The sequence below is a fragment of the Chiloscyllium plagiosum genome, chromosome 6 (genome assembly GCF_004010195.1).
Source record: "Chiloscyllium plagiosum isolate BGI_BamShark_2017 chromosome 6, ASM401019v2, whole genome shotgun sequence".
NCBI lineage: Eukaryota > Metazoa > Chordata > Chondrichthyes > Orectolobiformes > Hemiscylliidae > Chiloscyllium > Chiloscyllium plagiosum.
Genome location: NC_057715.1, coordinates 17,553,234 through 17,569,696, shown reverse-complemented (window position 1 = coordinate 17,569,696; position 16,463 = coordinate 17,553,234). Strand labels below are relative to the sequence as shown.

The 16,463-nt window shown below is 42.4% G+C and overlaps 1 protein-coding gene across 14 annotated transcripts in view; it reads right to left on the bottom strand.

Annotated features, from left to right (window-relative positions):
• The window catches only part of dock9b (dedicator of cytokinesis 9b), a 332,554-nt gene that overhangs the window by 83,006 nt on the left and 233,085 nt on the right, over positions 1-16,463 (bottom strand). For 8 of the 14 annotated variants that reach the window (XM_043691311.1, XM_043691315.1, XM_043691313.1 and 5 more), the window contains exons 28-31: positions 12,413-12,559; positions 10,118-10,201; positions 8,062-8,173; positions 7,830-7,871 (exon numbers count right to left, since the gene is read on the bottom strand). In XM_043691311.1, coding sequence (XP_043547246.1) covers positions 7,830-7,871; positions 8,062-8,173; positions 10,118-10,201; positions 12,413-12,559 — 385 coding nt within the window. The remainder of the gene's footprint in view (positions 1-7,829; positions 7,872-8,061; positions 8,174-10,117; positions 10,202-12,412; positions 12,560-16,463) is intronic. The other 6 variants (XM_043691316.1, XM_043691321.1, XM_043691319.1 and 3 more) reach the window with 1 other exon arrangement.

Genomic DNA, 16,463 nt, shown 5'->3' with positions numbered 1-16,463 from the left:
GGTACACACCATCTTCGGACTCTTATTTTTGAAGGCCTCCCACTTTCATATGTCCCTTTTTACCTGCAAACAGCCTCCCACATTGAACCTTTGAAAGTTCTTGCCTAATACCATCAAATTTGGCCTTACTCCAATTTAGAAGTTTAACTTTTGGATCAGGTCTATCCTTTTCCATAACTATTTTAAAACTACTAGAATCACTTGCCCCAAACTGCTCACCCACTAACACTTCAATCACCTGCCCTGCCTTATTTTCCAAGAGAAGGTCAAGATTTGCTCCTCCAGTAGGTACATCCACATATTGAGTAAGAAAACTTTCTTGAACACCCTAAACAAATTCATCTCCATCCAAGCCATTAACACTATGCCAATCCCAGTCTATGCCAATCCCAGTCTATGCCCGAAAATAAATAGAAGGCAATTTGTGGTGACCAAAATGTTCAAAAATGTGGCAATAATTGGTTTGTTAAAATACAGAACAAAATAAATAATAAGTTAATAACATGGGGTGATAAAAAATCAATGTGGGATTGGACAAAGGCAGGAGTGAGAAATGCAATGGGGTGGGACAAGTGGGGGAAGAGGCAGGATTGGTGGAAGATGGTCTAGTGGTTGTGGGGAGAGACGGAGATGGTTGAGGTGGGAGATGAGGAACAGGAGGTGGAAGACAGGGAAGAGATGGAGGGAAGGAGGGGCAGGAAGCAGGGGAGTGGGAGGGAAGGGAGGCATATGGGAAAGAAGTGTGAGGATGGAGAGAGGCAGGAGGGATGGAAGAAGTAGGGGAAGGAAGGTAAAGAATAAAGGAAATGCTGAAGAATTTTCCTTTCAAAATAAAATTGAACAAACTTGTATTTCTACAGATCCTTTCACCACCTTGGAATGTTCCAAAGCGTTTCAGAGTTAACAAAGTGTTTCTGAGGTGAAGCGATATATAGCAAGATCTCACAAACAAAATCTAATCACAGCCTGCTGATCTGTTTTAGTGACATTGATGGGCGATAAATACTGATCCAGGGCAGTGGGAACAACTCCACCCCAAAAACTCGTCCAAGACAGAGGCAGTGGAATCTTTGACCCTTAAATTGAGGGCCGACGAAGCCTTCGTTGTATCTCTGACAGCAGGTATAAAATGGTTGAGAGAGTGATGATGGAATAGAGGACAAGAAGAAAGGTGACCCAGGGATGGGGCTGCTGAAGGACAGAAGGAGAAGTACATACACAGAGTAGTACATGGCAAAAGTAAATTCATTGTAGTTTTACCAGATCACAGGGCTGCTTTCTCATTAGGAAGACAACTGGTGGTGGTTTGACCTGAGGGTCACCTCGCCTCACGCGAGGAGAGAGGGGGTTGAGGAGGAGAATCGTTCATGGTAACCTCAGCCAGTGCAGAATCGACCCCAGGCTGTTGGCCTCACTCTGTGTCATAACACAACTGTGCAGCTAACTGACCCCTGAGTGATAGGTTCACGCAGAGTAACACATTCATTATCCTTTGGGTTCTCTACCATTCTTTGACACTAAAGGGGTTTGATCATGCCATATAGGGGTTTAAGATTTCATTTCAAAGACAGCTTCTGCATGTGTGACCGTTAGAGGTGACATTTTCTCATCTGTGTGGCCACGGTATGACAGCTCAGTGAAAGGTATGTACCAAAAGCGGAATTAAAAATTCCCACCACCGTCCAAATTCAAGGCAACATGAGTTAATATCAGGAAGCAAGGGAGAACAGGAAAGTATCCACTACATTAAGGTAGGACCAGGGAACTGCATAAACCTAGATTCATAGAATCATAACAGCAGAGGAGGCCATTCAGCCCATCAAGGCCCTGTTGGTTTTATGTAGAACAAGCCAATCAAATCACATTGCCCTGCTCTAGGTCTGTAATCCCGAACCTTTATTTTCCTTAAATACGTCTGTTCTGTGCTCTATGTATGGCCTGTCCAATTCCCTTCTGAAATCACTAAATGTTGGTGTTCAAGATGCAAATTGAATCTGCTGGAAAAGATCACAGAATCATATGCGTGACTAGAGATCTATAAAGATCTTGGTGTTTCCTTCACCTTGTACAGAGAGGAGTCAAATAAGGGATCTTGTTCTGTCACTAAACAGTTTGATGTTCTCCTATGCAAGGGCTTTTTTTTGTCCATGACGTACAGAAGCACTTGCAAAGGAGGGAGCACGTCATTCAATGACTCTGGTGTACATATTGAAACTATATGAAACACACGCCGTACTTCGTAAAGCCAAAACACAGGCGTCTCAAACACATGCAGAAAAATACTTGCATTGTCCAAACATAGATGCAAAGTGGTTCTTTTTTCCAGGCATATCAAGCCACTCTATGGTAATAAGCACTGCAAATCAGACCCAAATAAAGCGCACACAACAAAAAGCAACCAGCTCTGAGGGAATGGCTAAAATCACGTGACAAGGGCGATGTAAATCACACCAAAGCAGAAAGGAGCCATGCGTGAAAACTGGGTCAAGAACACACTAGGTACAGTACACATCCCAGCACTTTCCCATATTCTTGCATGGGAACCTAACAAACGTATATAAATCCTTTGTCAGTACTGAACATTCCTGACAGATTTCAAAATCTAGGTCTTCCAACCTCTGCACGAAAAGGTGTTGTGTCACACTTTAAGTAGGAGCTCTGGTTCAGCACTGAAGTGTGCACATCTCCAGGCACTTGACAACATTCAGAGGGTGGCTGCCATGACAAGGTGTCTTCCAGGCACCTTGTTTAATCAGCAGGGCACTGGGGACCACATTTTGTGAGACACTTCTATTTAAACTGACAGTTGCGTCAGGAGCCAGGACGAAGGGACAAAGATAATAACAAGGATTCCTCTTATCTGCAGTTTTCATCTTATTCACCCTCCCCACTTTGCTTCATAATTGGATGACTATCTTTCAGAAAAATAAATCCCCCTAGGAAAACAAAATGCAGCAAAAACGGTCAAGCTACAAATGACTTAGTTTAAACAAGATCAGTCAGATTTCTTCTGAAATCCAAATAGTCCAGTTACTTTGGAACAAGGGAAGGAAAGATATGTAATGGTACAAAATGTTTTATTTTTTTCTCTTAGCTTTCACTCCAAATGTTACAAATTTTTGGAATTCTCTACAGCAGGATCTATGAAAGCCAAGTTATTAAAATATGTTTAAATAGAGATTGACAGATTTATAAATGCCAGTGATTAAAAGGATACAAGGAGAGTGTGGTCAAAAGGAGTTGAAGTGGATGATCAGTTTGGATTGAATCGAACAGCCAGGCAGGGACTGAATGGCTTAGTCCTGCCTCTATATTCCTAACAAAGATGAGGAGCCCATGTGCATGGTCACTGATCCAAATTCTAATTATGTGGATCTGAGTTCAAACATTTGAGGAGATCTGGAGATGCCAATTCTTCAGGGTTGGCCTAGACTCTTCTGTTATTTAAGATAAATCTCCAGCCCACTGCTGCAAGCAAAAACCCAAGAAAACAGGGCCATGAAGGAAAATTCCACTTCCTGTTCAGTACTTTAGGTTATTATGTACAGTAGTGTCTGCATTGGTTTCCTCCAGGTGCTCCGATTTCCTCCCACAGTCCAAAGATGTGCCGGTCAGGTGAATTGGCCATGCTAAATTGCCCATAGTGTTAGGTGCATTAGTCAGAGGGAAATGGTTCTGGGTGGGTTACTCTTTGGAGGATCGGTGTGGACTGGTTGGGCCGAAGGGCCTGTTTCCACACCGTAAGTAATCTAAGTAAATCTAAATAACGTTGGTGAGGGTGAGGGAGAAGTCTGTTTGACTGACAGTCAAGAATCAGTCAGCTGATCAACAAAGGGTCTTGTTGGTTCTCCAATTGGCTGGGAAGCCAGTGAACTGTTGTGATGGACAATCTGGAGAGCCAATGACTGGAAAATAGGTGTGGAGCGATTACAGAGGGCAAGCTATCATCCAATCAGAGCTGGCAAACCTGAAAGCCAGAAGAAAATCATAGAGGCATATCCAAAAAGTACATAAAATCGAACAATCCAGTTTAAAGGAGCGAGTAGCAGACCAGAAGCTTTCAACAATGGCACAGTGAAAAGTCTGTGTTGGTTTTCCAACTGATGTGAGAAGACAGAGCACCATGAGACGGGCTTGTTCAGTGACCAATGACAGGATCGTTAAGGTCCTGAGAAGACCCCTGAGATGGGTTATTCCCAGTTTGAGGTTGAGGAGTCATTTTGCAAACCCCCATCACATCTGACCTGGAGCACGTCTGGATGTTTAAGGTCCCTTGAGTATCTCAGGTCTACACTGGGACAATGACTCCAAAAGCCTTTAAAGCAGGGAGGTTGAGGACAAAAGACCCAGGGCTTGGGCCTTATACATTTGAGAACGTTTCTTTTGCGACCACCAAAAGTAACTGAAGAACCAATTCTTAATTTCTAATCCCCGTTAAATTAAGAAGAATTGTGCTGCAAATGTTCACAGTACTCTAAAGCACACACACAAAATAAAAGCACACACACAAATACACAAATGCAAATAACTGTACTTATTACAATGAGATCGAATGAGTAATCGTTTATTATCCCCAACTGCCAGGAAGCTTTGTTTTTCCCACCTCCTCCACATTTGGGTGTAGTTTTCTGTTTGAAATCCCATGAGTTATCAAATCCAAGTTCCAGAAATATCCTTTCATTCGTCATCGTTTAACCTTCCCACAATGTTCGTGCCCAATCAAATTGTGTTTCAGAAAATACTTGTGGCAGATTAAAATATATAATTAACATTTTAACATAGCATTAAACAGATCACTGAGCACAGAAAATGACTGGTTTCAAGAGTCCTTGCCAACACTAATGCTCCATTTATTGCCTCCTCCCTCCTCCTGCCCACAAAGCCTTCTACTCCATTCTCTCTCATGTTTATCCACCTTCCCCTAAACTATTCACCTCCAACATTCTCTGTGGTAGAGTGTTGCACATTCTCACCACTCACTGGACAAAGACATTTCTCCTGAATTCCCTACTAGTGACTATCTTATACTGGCAGCTGGTAATTTTGCTCTTCCTCATAAGGGGGAGCTGAGGAAAGATGGCCATATTTGTTTGGTCACTGGACCGGTGACCAGAGATCCAGCCAATGGGGTGCATGAGTTCAAATCCCATTTTGGGGCAGCTGGTGGAATATAAATTTAAATAATTAATAACATTCAATTAACAAAAAATAATCTGAAACCAAACCTTGCTCAGGAATGATAACGGTATCATTGATTCTCATGAAACCCTATTTGATTCACTTTAGGGAAGGAAATCTGCCATTGTCCTCAGGTCTGACCTGCATGTGAGTCCAGATCCACAGCACTGCGGTTCATTCCTACCTGCCCTCTGAAATGGCCCCTCAGGCCCAGGGGCAATTGGGGCGAGCAATAAAGCTGGTAATACCAGGGATATCCACATCCCATTAAAATTTAAAGTAGCGAGAATACTCTGTGTCTAGTCTATCGAAACATTTTATCGTTTTAAAGACCTTGATTAGGGCATCCCTTTTTCAAAAGAAAACAATCACAGCCTCTTCACCCTCTCCTGATGGATACAAACTTTGGTATCATCTTCAAAGTTTATTTGAGATCGCCAACTGTACCTGTATGACTTTAATAATGTGGTCAACACAATTGTACACCTTAATCTAAATCTAGTCCAACTAAAATTAAGTAAAGTTCAGCAAACATTCGCTATTTCCTAATTCTATCAGCCTAGACATATGCCCTAGCACATGGCTTCTTTTGATTTAGTCCTGTTCACCCACAACACCACTTTTAATGATTTGTGTAGTTATACTGAAGAGAAAAAAAACTGGAGGGCTACAGAAGGACCATGCATTGGGACAAACCGAGTCACTCTCGCCAAGAGCTGAAACAGCTGTAACCATTCTATAATACTTATTTTGCCCCTTTAATCCCAGTTAAGATTGGTATTTCCCAGGTAGATAAGAAAACAAAATAATCACTAAACTACACTAATTTAACTAAAAAGTTTAAGTACATGAACTACTGTGAGAAGGTAAACACTCAGCAAAGAGTTACTGGGCATCTGTTCATTTGGAACTGTTAAGCTTATGGGACCTCAGCAAGAAAAATCATCAATGTGGATGGAAATTTGTTGAATTGTGAACTAATGCTTCATATAATAAAAACTCATTTAGTAGTACAGAACTTGAGTATTGCAGAGAAAAGATATTTTGTTGAAGGGTTTTGTCTTGCACTCATCTGGAAAACACATAGGAAATACCAAAGTAAAAGGGAAACAATGTTCATACCACATAGCGGGAGAGTGCTGACTAGTTGGCAAGTGGATTTGGATTGGTAGAGGTTGTGCGAACAGCATGTGCCGGTTAATGATGATTGTCGAGACATATGGTGCTGGAAAAGCACAGCATGTCAGGCAGCATCTGAGGAGCAGAATTGACGTTTCAGGCATAGGCCCTTGATCTGCAATGTGGGGAGAGGTGGTGGGGATGGAAGGGGGCTGAGAGATAAATAGGAGAGTGGGATGGGGCTGGCGGAAGGTGACTGGGAAGGCGATAGGTAGATGCAGGTGTGGGGAAGTGATGGTGATAGATGGGAGTGGAAGGTGGAGCAGATAGATAGGAAGGAAGATGAACAGGTAGGACAGTTCAAGAGGGTGATGCAGAGTTAGAGGGTTGGATCTGGGATGAGATGGGGAGGGAATGGGAGATGAGGAAACTGGCAAAAATGACTTTAACGCCATGTGGTTGGAGGGTCCCAAGGGGAAAGGTGAGATGTTCTTCCTCTAGGCATCGGGTGGCTTGGATTTGATACTGGAGGCGGCCCAGGACTTGCATGTCCTTAGCAGAGTGGGAGTGACTGTTGAAGTGGTTGGCCACAGGGCAGTGGGGTTGTTTGGTGCCCGTATCCCAGAGACGTTCCCTGAAACAGTCCGCAAGTTAGCATCCTGTCTCCCTTATGTAGAGGAGACCACATCGAGAGCAATGGACATAGTGGATGAGGTGTTTGGATGACTGACAGATAACTGCCAAACCTTGTTTAAATTTTAAACCAAGGAGGTTGACTCTGATTGGTTCATTTTTCAGGGCACTGCCTTGAGCAAAGAATATTTGTCCCTAATTTTGTTGAGTTGAATCAGGTACAGTACGTGTACATGTTCTTTGTGTCTGTGTGGTTTCCAGTTCATGTTTGTGCACCACAATGCAAGCACAACTGCCAATCTGAAATTGGTTATCAGTGTGATTCTTCAGTAGGGGTATATTCAGCACATGTTGTCCAGTTGTGAATCACCTCTCATGATGGACACTGCATTGCAATTTTCTAAGTGCGGATACAGTTAATACCTTGCTTTTGCGAACAGCTGAAGGGATATACTGTTTGATAATGACCTCCTGCCAGCCTTTGACATATACAGCATACGTCCCCAGCATCACACTGGTGCTGATATTCATTTACCATATTATTCATTAACTCGTGAGACAGCACAGCTTTTTGATTTGATGGTTGCATCTAGTTAATGGCAAACACCACTTGCCAACAATACCTCCTCTCATACAGTACAAATAATACCTTCGCTCTACTTTGGCATTTCTTGCAAATTGTTCTGATGAGTATAAGACAGAATGCCTTTTCTCAGTGATACTCAAGCTTGATTATCAATCATGCAATTTATAAGTAAAATTGCACATTTTACTTTCCCAATCTCGGGAAGGAACTTGACAGAACAAACCATTTGTGAGAGAGATTTAAGAGTGTAATTTGCTTCCTGGCTGAGTACACAGTCTCTGTAAAAGACAAGCACGATATCCCATGTACCTACCTACAGGAGCAGTACATGACTCCACAGTTGGTGAAAGAAATGCTGATTAACAAAAGAGAGAAACAAAGTGGGGAGGAGAAAGACCACAAGAAGAATGAAGCAATCGTTAGCAATGGGCACTTTTCGAAAAAGCAAGTCAAATTAAAAATTAAATTAAAAAAAAAATCAAAGCTCTTCAGTATTGCTGCAACTAGAAATGCACACTATAATTTGGACTTATTCTCTAAATTACCTTGATATCTGGGAACTCTGCCTTTTCCAAATGGCATAGGCAGGTTTAATGGTATATAATGTTCGTGGTTGCAGATAACTCGCAGAAATTCAAACTTCAGCTCAAACAGAGTCTAAAATGAAACAATTCAGTCACAAATCAGAAATGAGTCAACTGCTTTCTGAAACTGCATACTGAACACTTCGCATCCAGCACTTTTATTCTTATAATGAGAGCAAGTCACTTTATAAATTCATACTTTACTCCAGCTCTGAACTGTAAATTGTTGAATATATTGAACACGCAATCTTTGACTGTCCAATACAGAAAGGCTGAACAGCTAGGGCCTATGCTGAATGGATGGTTGAGCTTGTTAAAGCATATAAACTTCTGAGGCGACTTGACAGAGTCGACGCTGGGGGAATATTTCATTTCCAGTGGGAAGTGAGAACGAGGAAACATGGGGTTTAAAGATACACAGTCTCAGCACAGTGGCTCAGTGGTTAGCACTGCTGCCTCACAGCGCCAGGGACCTGGATTCGATTCCCACCTCAGGCAACTGGCTGTGTGGAGTTTGCACATTCTCCCCGTGTCTGTGTGGGTTGCCTCTGGGTGCTCCGGTTTCCTCCCACAGCCCAAAGATGTGCCGGTTAGGGTGAATTGGCCATGCTAAATTGCCCATAGTGTTCGGCGCATTAGTCAGGGGTATATATAGGCAGAGGAATGGATCTGTGGGTTACCTTTCAGAGGGTCGGTATGGACTTGTTGGGCTGAAGGGCCTCTTTCCATACTGGAGGGAATCTAATCTCCCATTCTAGACAGAGAGGAGGAAGAATTCCTTTTCTCTGAAAATTCTCAGGTAAAGGTTGGACCCTTTATGTACTCAAGGCTGAGCAAGACAGACGTTTCACTGGTTATGATGGAAAGTGGAGTGGAAGCCACAATCACATCAACCATCGTCTTGTTAAACAGCAGACAGGCTCAAAGGGCTGAATAGCCTCCTCCTGCTCCTATATCTTACAGTCTTAAAGCCATAATATAATTATTTAAAAATTATATTCAACTGTTCCATTATCAATGCCAGCAGGACTTGGATTCTCAGGACGCAAGCAGAAATTTAAGAACGACAGCAAATCTTACTTTAATCAGCACCTTATGAATTGGCACACTCCATAAACCAACAAAAAATTATGTACCTCAAATACTGAAAGTTTACTGTATTATCATGATCTCTATAATGTCTGAGTAGTCAGTTGAGAGAGCATGTGACAATGCTGTTTGCCAGTAAGCTTTATTTAAGACAAAAGTTGTGTCATTATTTAAGTTGAAAATGTGTTGCTGGAAAAGCGCAGCAGGTCAGGCAGCATCCAAGGAACAGGAGAATCGACGTTTCGGGCATAAGCCCTTCTTCAGGAATGAGGAAAGTGTGTCCAGCAGGCTAAGATAAAAGGTAGGGAGGAGGGACTTGGGGGAGGGGCTTTGGAAATGCGATGGGTGGAGGGAGGTCAAGGTGAGGGTGACAGGCCGGAGTGTGGTGTGGGCGGAGAGGTCAGGAAGATGAATGCAGGTTAGGAAGGCGGTGCTGAGTTCGAGGGATTTGACCGAGACAAGGTGGGGGGAGGGGAAATGAGGAAACTGGAGAAATCTGAGTTCATCCCTTGTGGTTGGAGGGTTCCCAGGCAGAAGATGAGGCGCTCTTCCTCCAACCGTCGTGTTGCCATGGTCTGGCGATGGAGGAGTCCAAGGACCTGCATGTTATGCCCGAAACGTCGATTCTCCTGTTCCTTGGATGGTGCCTGTCCTGCTGCGCTTTTCCAGCAACACATTTTCAGCTCTGATCTCCAGCATCTGCAGCCCTCACTTTCTCCTCATTATTTAAGTGACTTATGCTGCAAATAGAGTATAACAGTGATGTGTATGTGTCCTGCATTACTTTGTGTGTGGTTTTAACATTGATTATGTGAACCTCTTGATCAACTGGAAGATTTGATTATACAGTACACTCCCGGTCCCATAGGTGCTGGTTAATAGAAAGTTTGCTGTACTGCAAAAATGAGCAAAGGAAAATTACTTCGACCTTTGGATTTCCTGGACTGAACCACTTCATGTAATTGTTGATTTGTTTGAAGACAAATCCTCTGTCCATCAACGAGAAGCATCTCTGTAAATTATAAATGTGGAGAAGACAAATAATGGCCTCTGGGTATCATAGAGTCATTGAGATGTACAGCACGGAAACAGACCCTTCGGTCCAACCCATCCATGCCGACCAGATATCCCAACCCAATCTAGTCCCCTCTGCCAGCACCCGGCCCATATCTCTCCAAACCCTTCCGATTCATATACCCATTCAGAATCTCTACAGTTCCTTTGCTGACCACACACCCTTCTCCATTAACGTACTGTCAAAAGATTATCAAAATGTAGAGTATTGGTGTGACACAAACAATACACACCCAAATAATTGATCAGATGATGGTTCTAACATGGTCACTTTTCTTGCTCCAGCTTCTCTATGCCACAACTCGTATTTACGTGGCATATTTACACAATGAAATACCAAAGTATAGTACTGAGTAACGTGAGGAGATATTAGTTCAGATGGAAAAAAATCTTGGTCAAAGAGCTTGTTCTTGAGGAGAGGAGTAAAGTAATGTCACAAGGCAGACAGCCAAAGGGCAGAACCTCCAGAGGCTGAGATCTAGGCAGCTATAACTAAAATCAGGAAACACTCAAGAGGTCAGAACTTGGGGAGTGCAAAATTCTCCAAGGGTTGTCTAGAAGAATAAGTTTGAGAAATATGGATGAAAATTTTCAAGTCATGACTTTGCTTGACCAGGCGCCTTTGTTGCGGTCATTAACGCATGCCACAGCCCCATGCCTGACCAATAGTACAGAAAGTCCTAGCTGAAATTGACTGAGTAATGCACAATATGACATATATGAGATCCCTGGTTAATTCATTAATATGGTACAGCTAAACATACAATCACTCAGGAAGAGGCCCAAAAGATGACCATTTTCACTCCCCTTGTTTATCTTGGTTGATTTCATAGAATCCCTAAATGTATGGAAGCAGGCCATTTGGCCCATCAAGTCCACATAGGCCCTCCAAAGAGCATCCCACCCAGACTCACCCCATCCCTGTAACCCTGCATTTCCCATGGCTAATCCACCTAGCCTGCACAGCCCTGGTCACTGTGGGTCTGAGTCCACACAGGCCCTCCAAAGAGCATCCCACCCAGACTCACCCCATCTCTGTAACCCTGCAGTTCCTGTGGCTAATCCATGTCGCCTGCACATCCCTGGACATTGTGGGTCTGGGTCCGCACAGTCCATATAGACTCTCCGAAGAGCATCCCACCCACAATGTCCAGGAATGTGCATGCTAGGGAAATGCAGGGTTACAGGCATAGGGTGAGTCTAGGTTGGATGCACTTCAGAGGTCCAATGTGGACTTGATGGGCCGAATGGCCTGCATCCACACTGTAGGGATTCTGAAAGGAAATCTTCTGTCCTCACCTGGTCTGGCCTACACATGACTCCAGACCATACTTCCACCGACACACCCCCTGTGGCCCCTGAAAGGTGATCAACTTTTCACTGCCCTCTGAAATGACGGAGCCCAGCACTGACGTATTGGGTGTGTTTTTACAACAAATCAGTAGTTACATAATCCAAGTATACAGAGCTTTTTAAAGATTTATTTATGTAACCGAGTTTAAACTTCCCAGTTGAACTCATCTCTCTGTACCAGTAGTGCCCAAACAACATAACCACACTGCTATCATACATTGACCTCACTAAAAAGAGAGCAAAAAAGGTGCTGGAAATCTGAGGAGAAACTGCGGGAATCACTCAGCGGATGTTGTAGCCTCTGGGGAAAGAGAAATTGATTAATATGACAGATTCTGACTAAAGAAATCAGGCTGCAGCCTTAACCCCATTTTTCCTTCTCCAGATGCTATGTGACCTTCTCTGTGTTTCCTGCACCTTCTGTTTGTATCTGAGGGACAGTCCATTGTTGTGGAATATTCAGACAGTATGTTTTGGATAGATAGATAGTTGGAATTGACTCAGGTGCTGCATCAGGGAACAACTGTGACAAAAAGCTACATACCACAAACAATAGGGTGAAAGACAATTTGGCAAAAGTTTAATCAGCAAAATTTCACCTTCTGTTCACTGGGTTTCCACTATATGTGCTGTGCGAGTGAAAAACCGATGAAATATATTAGCAATTGCTTTTGATCATTTGTGCAATAAAAATTCACTTTACTTTTCAAAATCTCGAGGTGGCTGTATATTTAATATCCCTCCACCAACATGAAATTGTGAATTGATAGAGTGGGTTAGCTCTGACAACTTTTACCTTAATGAAGACAGCAAGGCTGTGATTCGCATTCCGAGCTTCCTCTGGCTTATCTTTGTATTTCTGAGTGATGTGTGGCATTAACAAGTTGACAAGGGTTTCCACAGTGTGCTGGTAAGAGGCAGGGAATCGCTGATTTCGGAATAACTAAAGAAACCAGAAAATGACACGGATCTTTTAGAACATCATACTATTAGGATTGAGCACGCTAAAATAAAATCTCATACTTATTTTTAGATCCTCCAAGACTTTTCTCTCCTTATCTTTGCAACTTCCACAGCCCTCTGCCATCTCTATCTTTCTCCAGTTCCGGCCTCTTAAGCATTTTCATTGATCAGTCAGTGGGAGCTATGCCTTCAACAGGGTTCCCTCATTAAATCTCACTCTTCCTTTTAAGATGCTCCTTGAAACTTTTCCTCTTTGACAGCTCTGCTGTTTCCGAAATTTGATGTCATATTCTGTTTGAGTTGCACTCAAAATGATGTGCCTTTTGGACATATTTTTTGCTAAATGCGCTGTGAAAATGTGAATAGTTGCTGGCTACACTACAAACTGCTCAGATTTTGGAGCAAAAGATTTGCATTTAATCAAGAATTACTAGGTAAATATTTGAATAGGAAAATTAATAAAGTACATAGATTTAAGAGAGTGGACCGTCCTTAGTTTCAATTCTTTCATAGTTATATGGACACCACTGGCTGGGTCAATTTTAATTCCCCATTCATAACTGCTATCGAGAAGATGGTATTGAGCTGCCTTCTTGAATTATTGCAGATCATGCAGCGCAAGTATCCCCACTGTGTTTCAGACTTTTATCGATTGATAGTGATGAAATGATCTAACTGAAACTCTTGCGAAGTGTGAAATGATCTTTATTCTCATCTGGTTGCATAATTAATGACTGAAAAACTGAATGAAATAATTGGTCAAGCTTATTTTGTCATTTTTTTTACTGCTCTTTGGAGGGTCGGTGCAGACCCGATGGGCCGAATGGCCTCTTTCTGCACTCTGCAATCTCAGGGTGCCTCAAAGTGTTTAATCATAAGAAACAGGAGGAGTAAGCCAGTCCTTCTAGCCTTTTCCAGTCTTTAATAAAGGTCCTGATTGATTTGATTAGGACTGTAACTTCATTTTATCTGTCCCTCACAATCCTTGATGCCTTTGTCTGACTTGGCCGCAGTGTGAGAGAGAATTCCAAAAGCTAAGAATCCACCCAGAAACAACACGCTTTCTTACTTGATAAATGGGAGACCCCATGTTTTGAAATTGCCTCCCCGAAATCAAGATTTGTATGTGGGAGGAAAATCAGCCTCTCAGCTTGTATAATACCAAGCTCAGCTGGAGTCTACTTGAATATTTCAGGGAGATCACTTCTCCAAACTTCACTGAGTAAACCTGCAAGCTTCCCAAACTTTCCCCATCAGACATACAACGAATAGTCATTCAAACACTTCTGGAGGTGGAGTCATTGTTGTAATGCTGAACATGTATGCAGCAGATCATCAAAACAACAATGTGATAATGATCTGTTTCTTAATGGTAGTGCAGCATATGAGGTTGAGGGATGACCTTATCGAGGTTTCTTAAATCATGAAGGGTACAGATAAAGTGAATGGTTGGTGTCTTTTCCCTAGGATTGGGATTTCAAGACTAGGGGGTGTATTTTAAGGTGAAGGAGAGAGATTTTAAAATGACCAGGGGCAAACCTTTGTACACAGAAGGTGGTTCGCGGATCGAATGAACTTTCAGAGGAACTGGTGGACGTGAGCACAATTATAATGTATAAAAGACACTTAGATAAGTACATGAACAGAAATGGTTTGGAGGGATCTGGGCCGGGGCAGGCAGGTGCAACTGGACTATGTTTGGCATGGACTGGATGAATTGAAGGTTCTGTTTCTATGCTGTATAACTCTATGGTGATGTTGCATTGCAGATATATATTAGCCATAACTCCACAGTTAACTGCATTGCACTTCTTCAAAATAGTGCCACAAATCCTCTCAGATGCAAATGAGGGGGCTACTGTTTAATTTCTCATCTGAAAGATGTCACCTCTGACAGGCCAACGTTCCCTCATTTCAGCACCGCCAGTGACAGCCTGGATTCTGTGCTTCTCTCTCTGCAGTGGGACTTGGAGCCCACCACATTCCGAATCAGCCTGTTTTAGTGGTTATATTTCCCATTTCCTTATCTGTGGTTTCAAACCACTTGCCTCGCTCATACACAATGGCACTCAACCACCACAAAACAGAAGCAATGTGAAGCACCACAATATTTCACTTTTCTTAGTTTGCAGTGGCAGGCAGTTTACTCATGAGTTGCCAGTCAGGAAAAAGAAACACAAAGCAGATGTGAGAAATGTTTGAGATACTTGGTCACCAGCCAACGAGAAATGGAGGGTGCAAACATGAGATTAAAGGCATGTATTGAAAATGAATAACATGGCTTAGTAGCTCTGAAATATCTAATTTGGTGGCTGTGTATCGGTGATAAACAATAAACTCAGTATAACTGGCAAAAAAAGAACACAATTTAGCACAGAAACAAGCTATTTGGCCAACAGGTCTAAGTCAGTGGTTATAATCTCTACAATGCTGCTTCCCCTCCTACTTCATCCTACTCTATCAATATATCCATTTCTTCCTCAGTTCATACGTTCATCCAGCTTTCCTTCAACACATCTGGACTACTGATCTCTGCCAAGCCCCATGGTAGAGTTCTACATTGTCATCATTCTCTGGATAAAGTAGTCTCTCCTGAATTGTCTCTGGATCTATGTGACTATTTGATTTTGAGTTTCTCCACAAGTGAAAACAGTCAACTCCTTCAGAAATTGTTTCAAGCAAACTTCTTGCCAAATCTGTGAGGATATACAAGATATTCAAGTGTAACCTATTTCTTCCATCCTTAAATAAAACACAATCCTCCTTGATGTAATCATAGAGCCGTACAGCATGGAAACAGACCCTGTTTCGGTCTCTAGTCTGGAAAGCAACCCTCCAGCCCCACACTCTGTCTCCAGCCGTTAAGCCAATTATGTCTCCAATTGGAAAGCTCACCCTGAATCCCTTTAGACTTAACGTTACTAATTAGTCTACCATGCAGAACCCTGTCCAAGGCTTTACTAAGGTCCAAGTAAACAATTTCCATTGCTTTGTCCTCATCAATTTTTTGGTCATGATTTGGAGATGCCGGTGTTGGCCTGGGGTGTTCAAAGTTAAAAATCACACAACACTAGGCTATAATCCAACAGGTTTAATTGGAAGCACTAGCTTTTGGAGCAGCCACCTGATGAAGGATTAGTGTTCCGAAAGCTAATGCTTCCAACTAAACCTGTTGGACTATAACCTGGTGTTGTGTGATTTTTACTCTTTTTGGCAACTTCCTCAAAAAACTCAATCAAGTTTGTGAGACACAATATTCCTCATACCAAACTGTATCTGCATCCCACCACTTCCTTTTTTTTTAGATTACTTACTCTTACTCTTTAGATTACTTCCTCTGGCAGTTCATTCCACACACAATCCGCTCTGTGTAAAAAAGTTGCCCCCTTGTCCTTTTTAAAAACTCTCCTTAAAAATATACCCCTTAGTTTTGAATTCCTCCATCCTAGACCCTTGTTATTCACCTTACTCATCCAAGCAGTTGGACAGCATTCCTTGCAATATAATGGACAGGTTGTGGCGAGTCAGGATGGGAATGACCCATTGATGTGTTTTGAAAGAACAAACGAATCATGTAATAATCAAGAAAGAATAATATTTCACCATAAAATAACTTGCAGCTATGTAGCACCATTGTTATAATAAAACAGTCAAAGGTGCTTGATAAGAGCATGAGCAAACAGAATTTGATGGTGAACCACATGAGGTTGACATTAGGACCGTTAATCAGATGTCTGTTCAATAAGGTCGGTTTAAATTAAAGCTTTAAGGGAGGGGAGAGGGAGAGAGAGAGTGGGAGAGTGTGAGTGAGAGAGAGAGAGTGAGAGAGAGTGAGAGAGAGAGAGAGTGAGAGAGAGTGAGAGAGAGAGAGAGAGTGAGTGAGA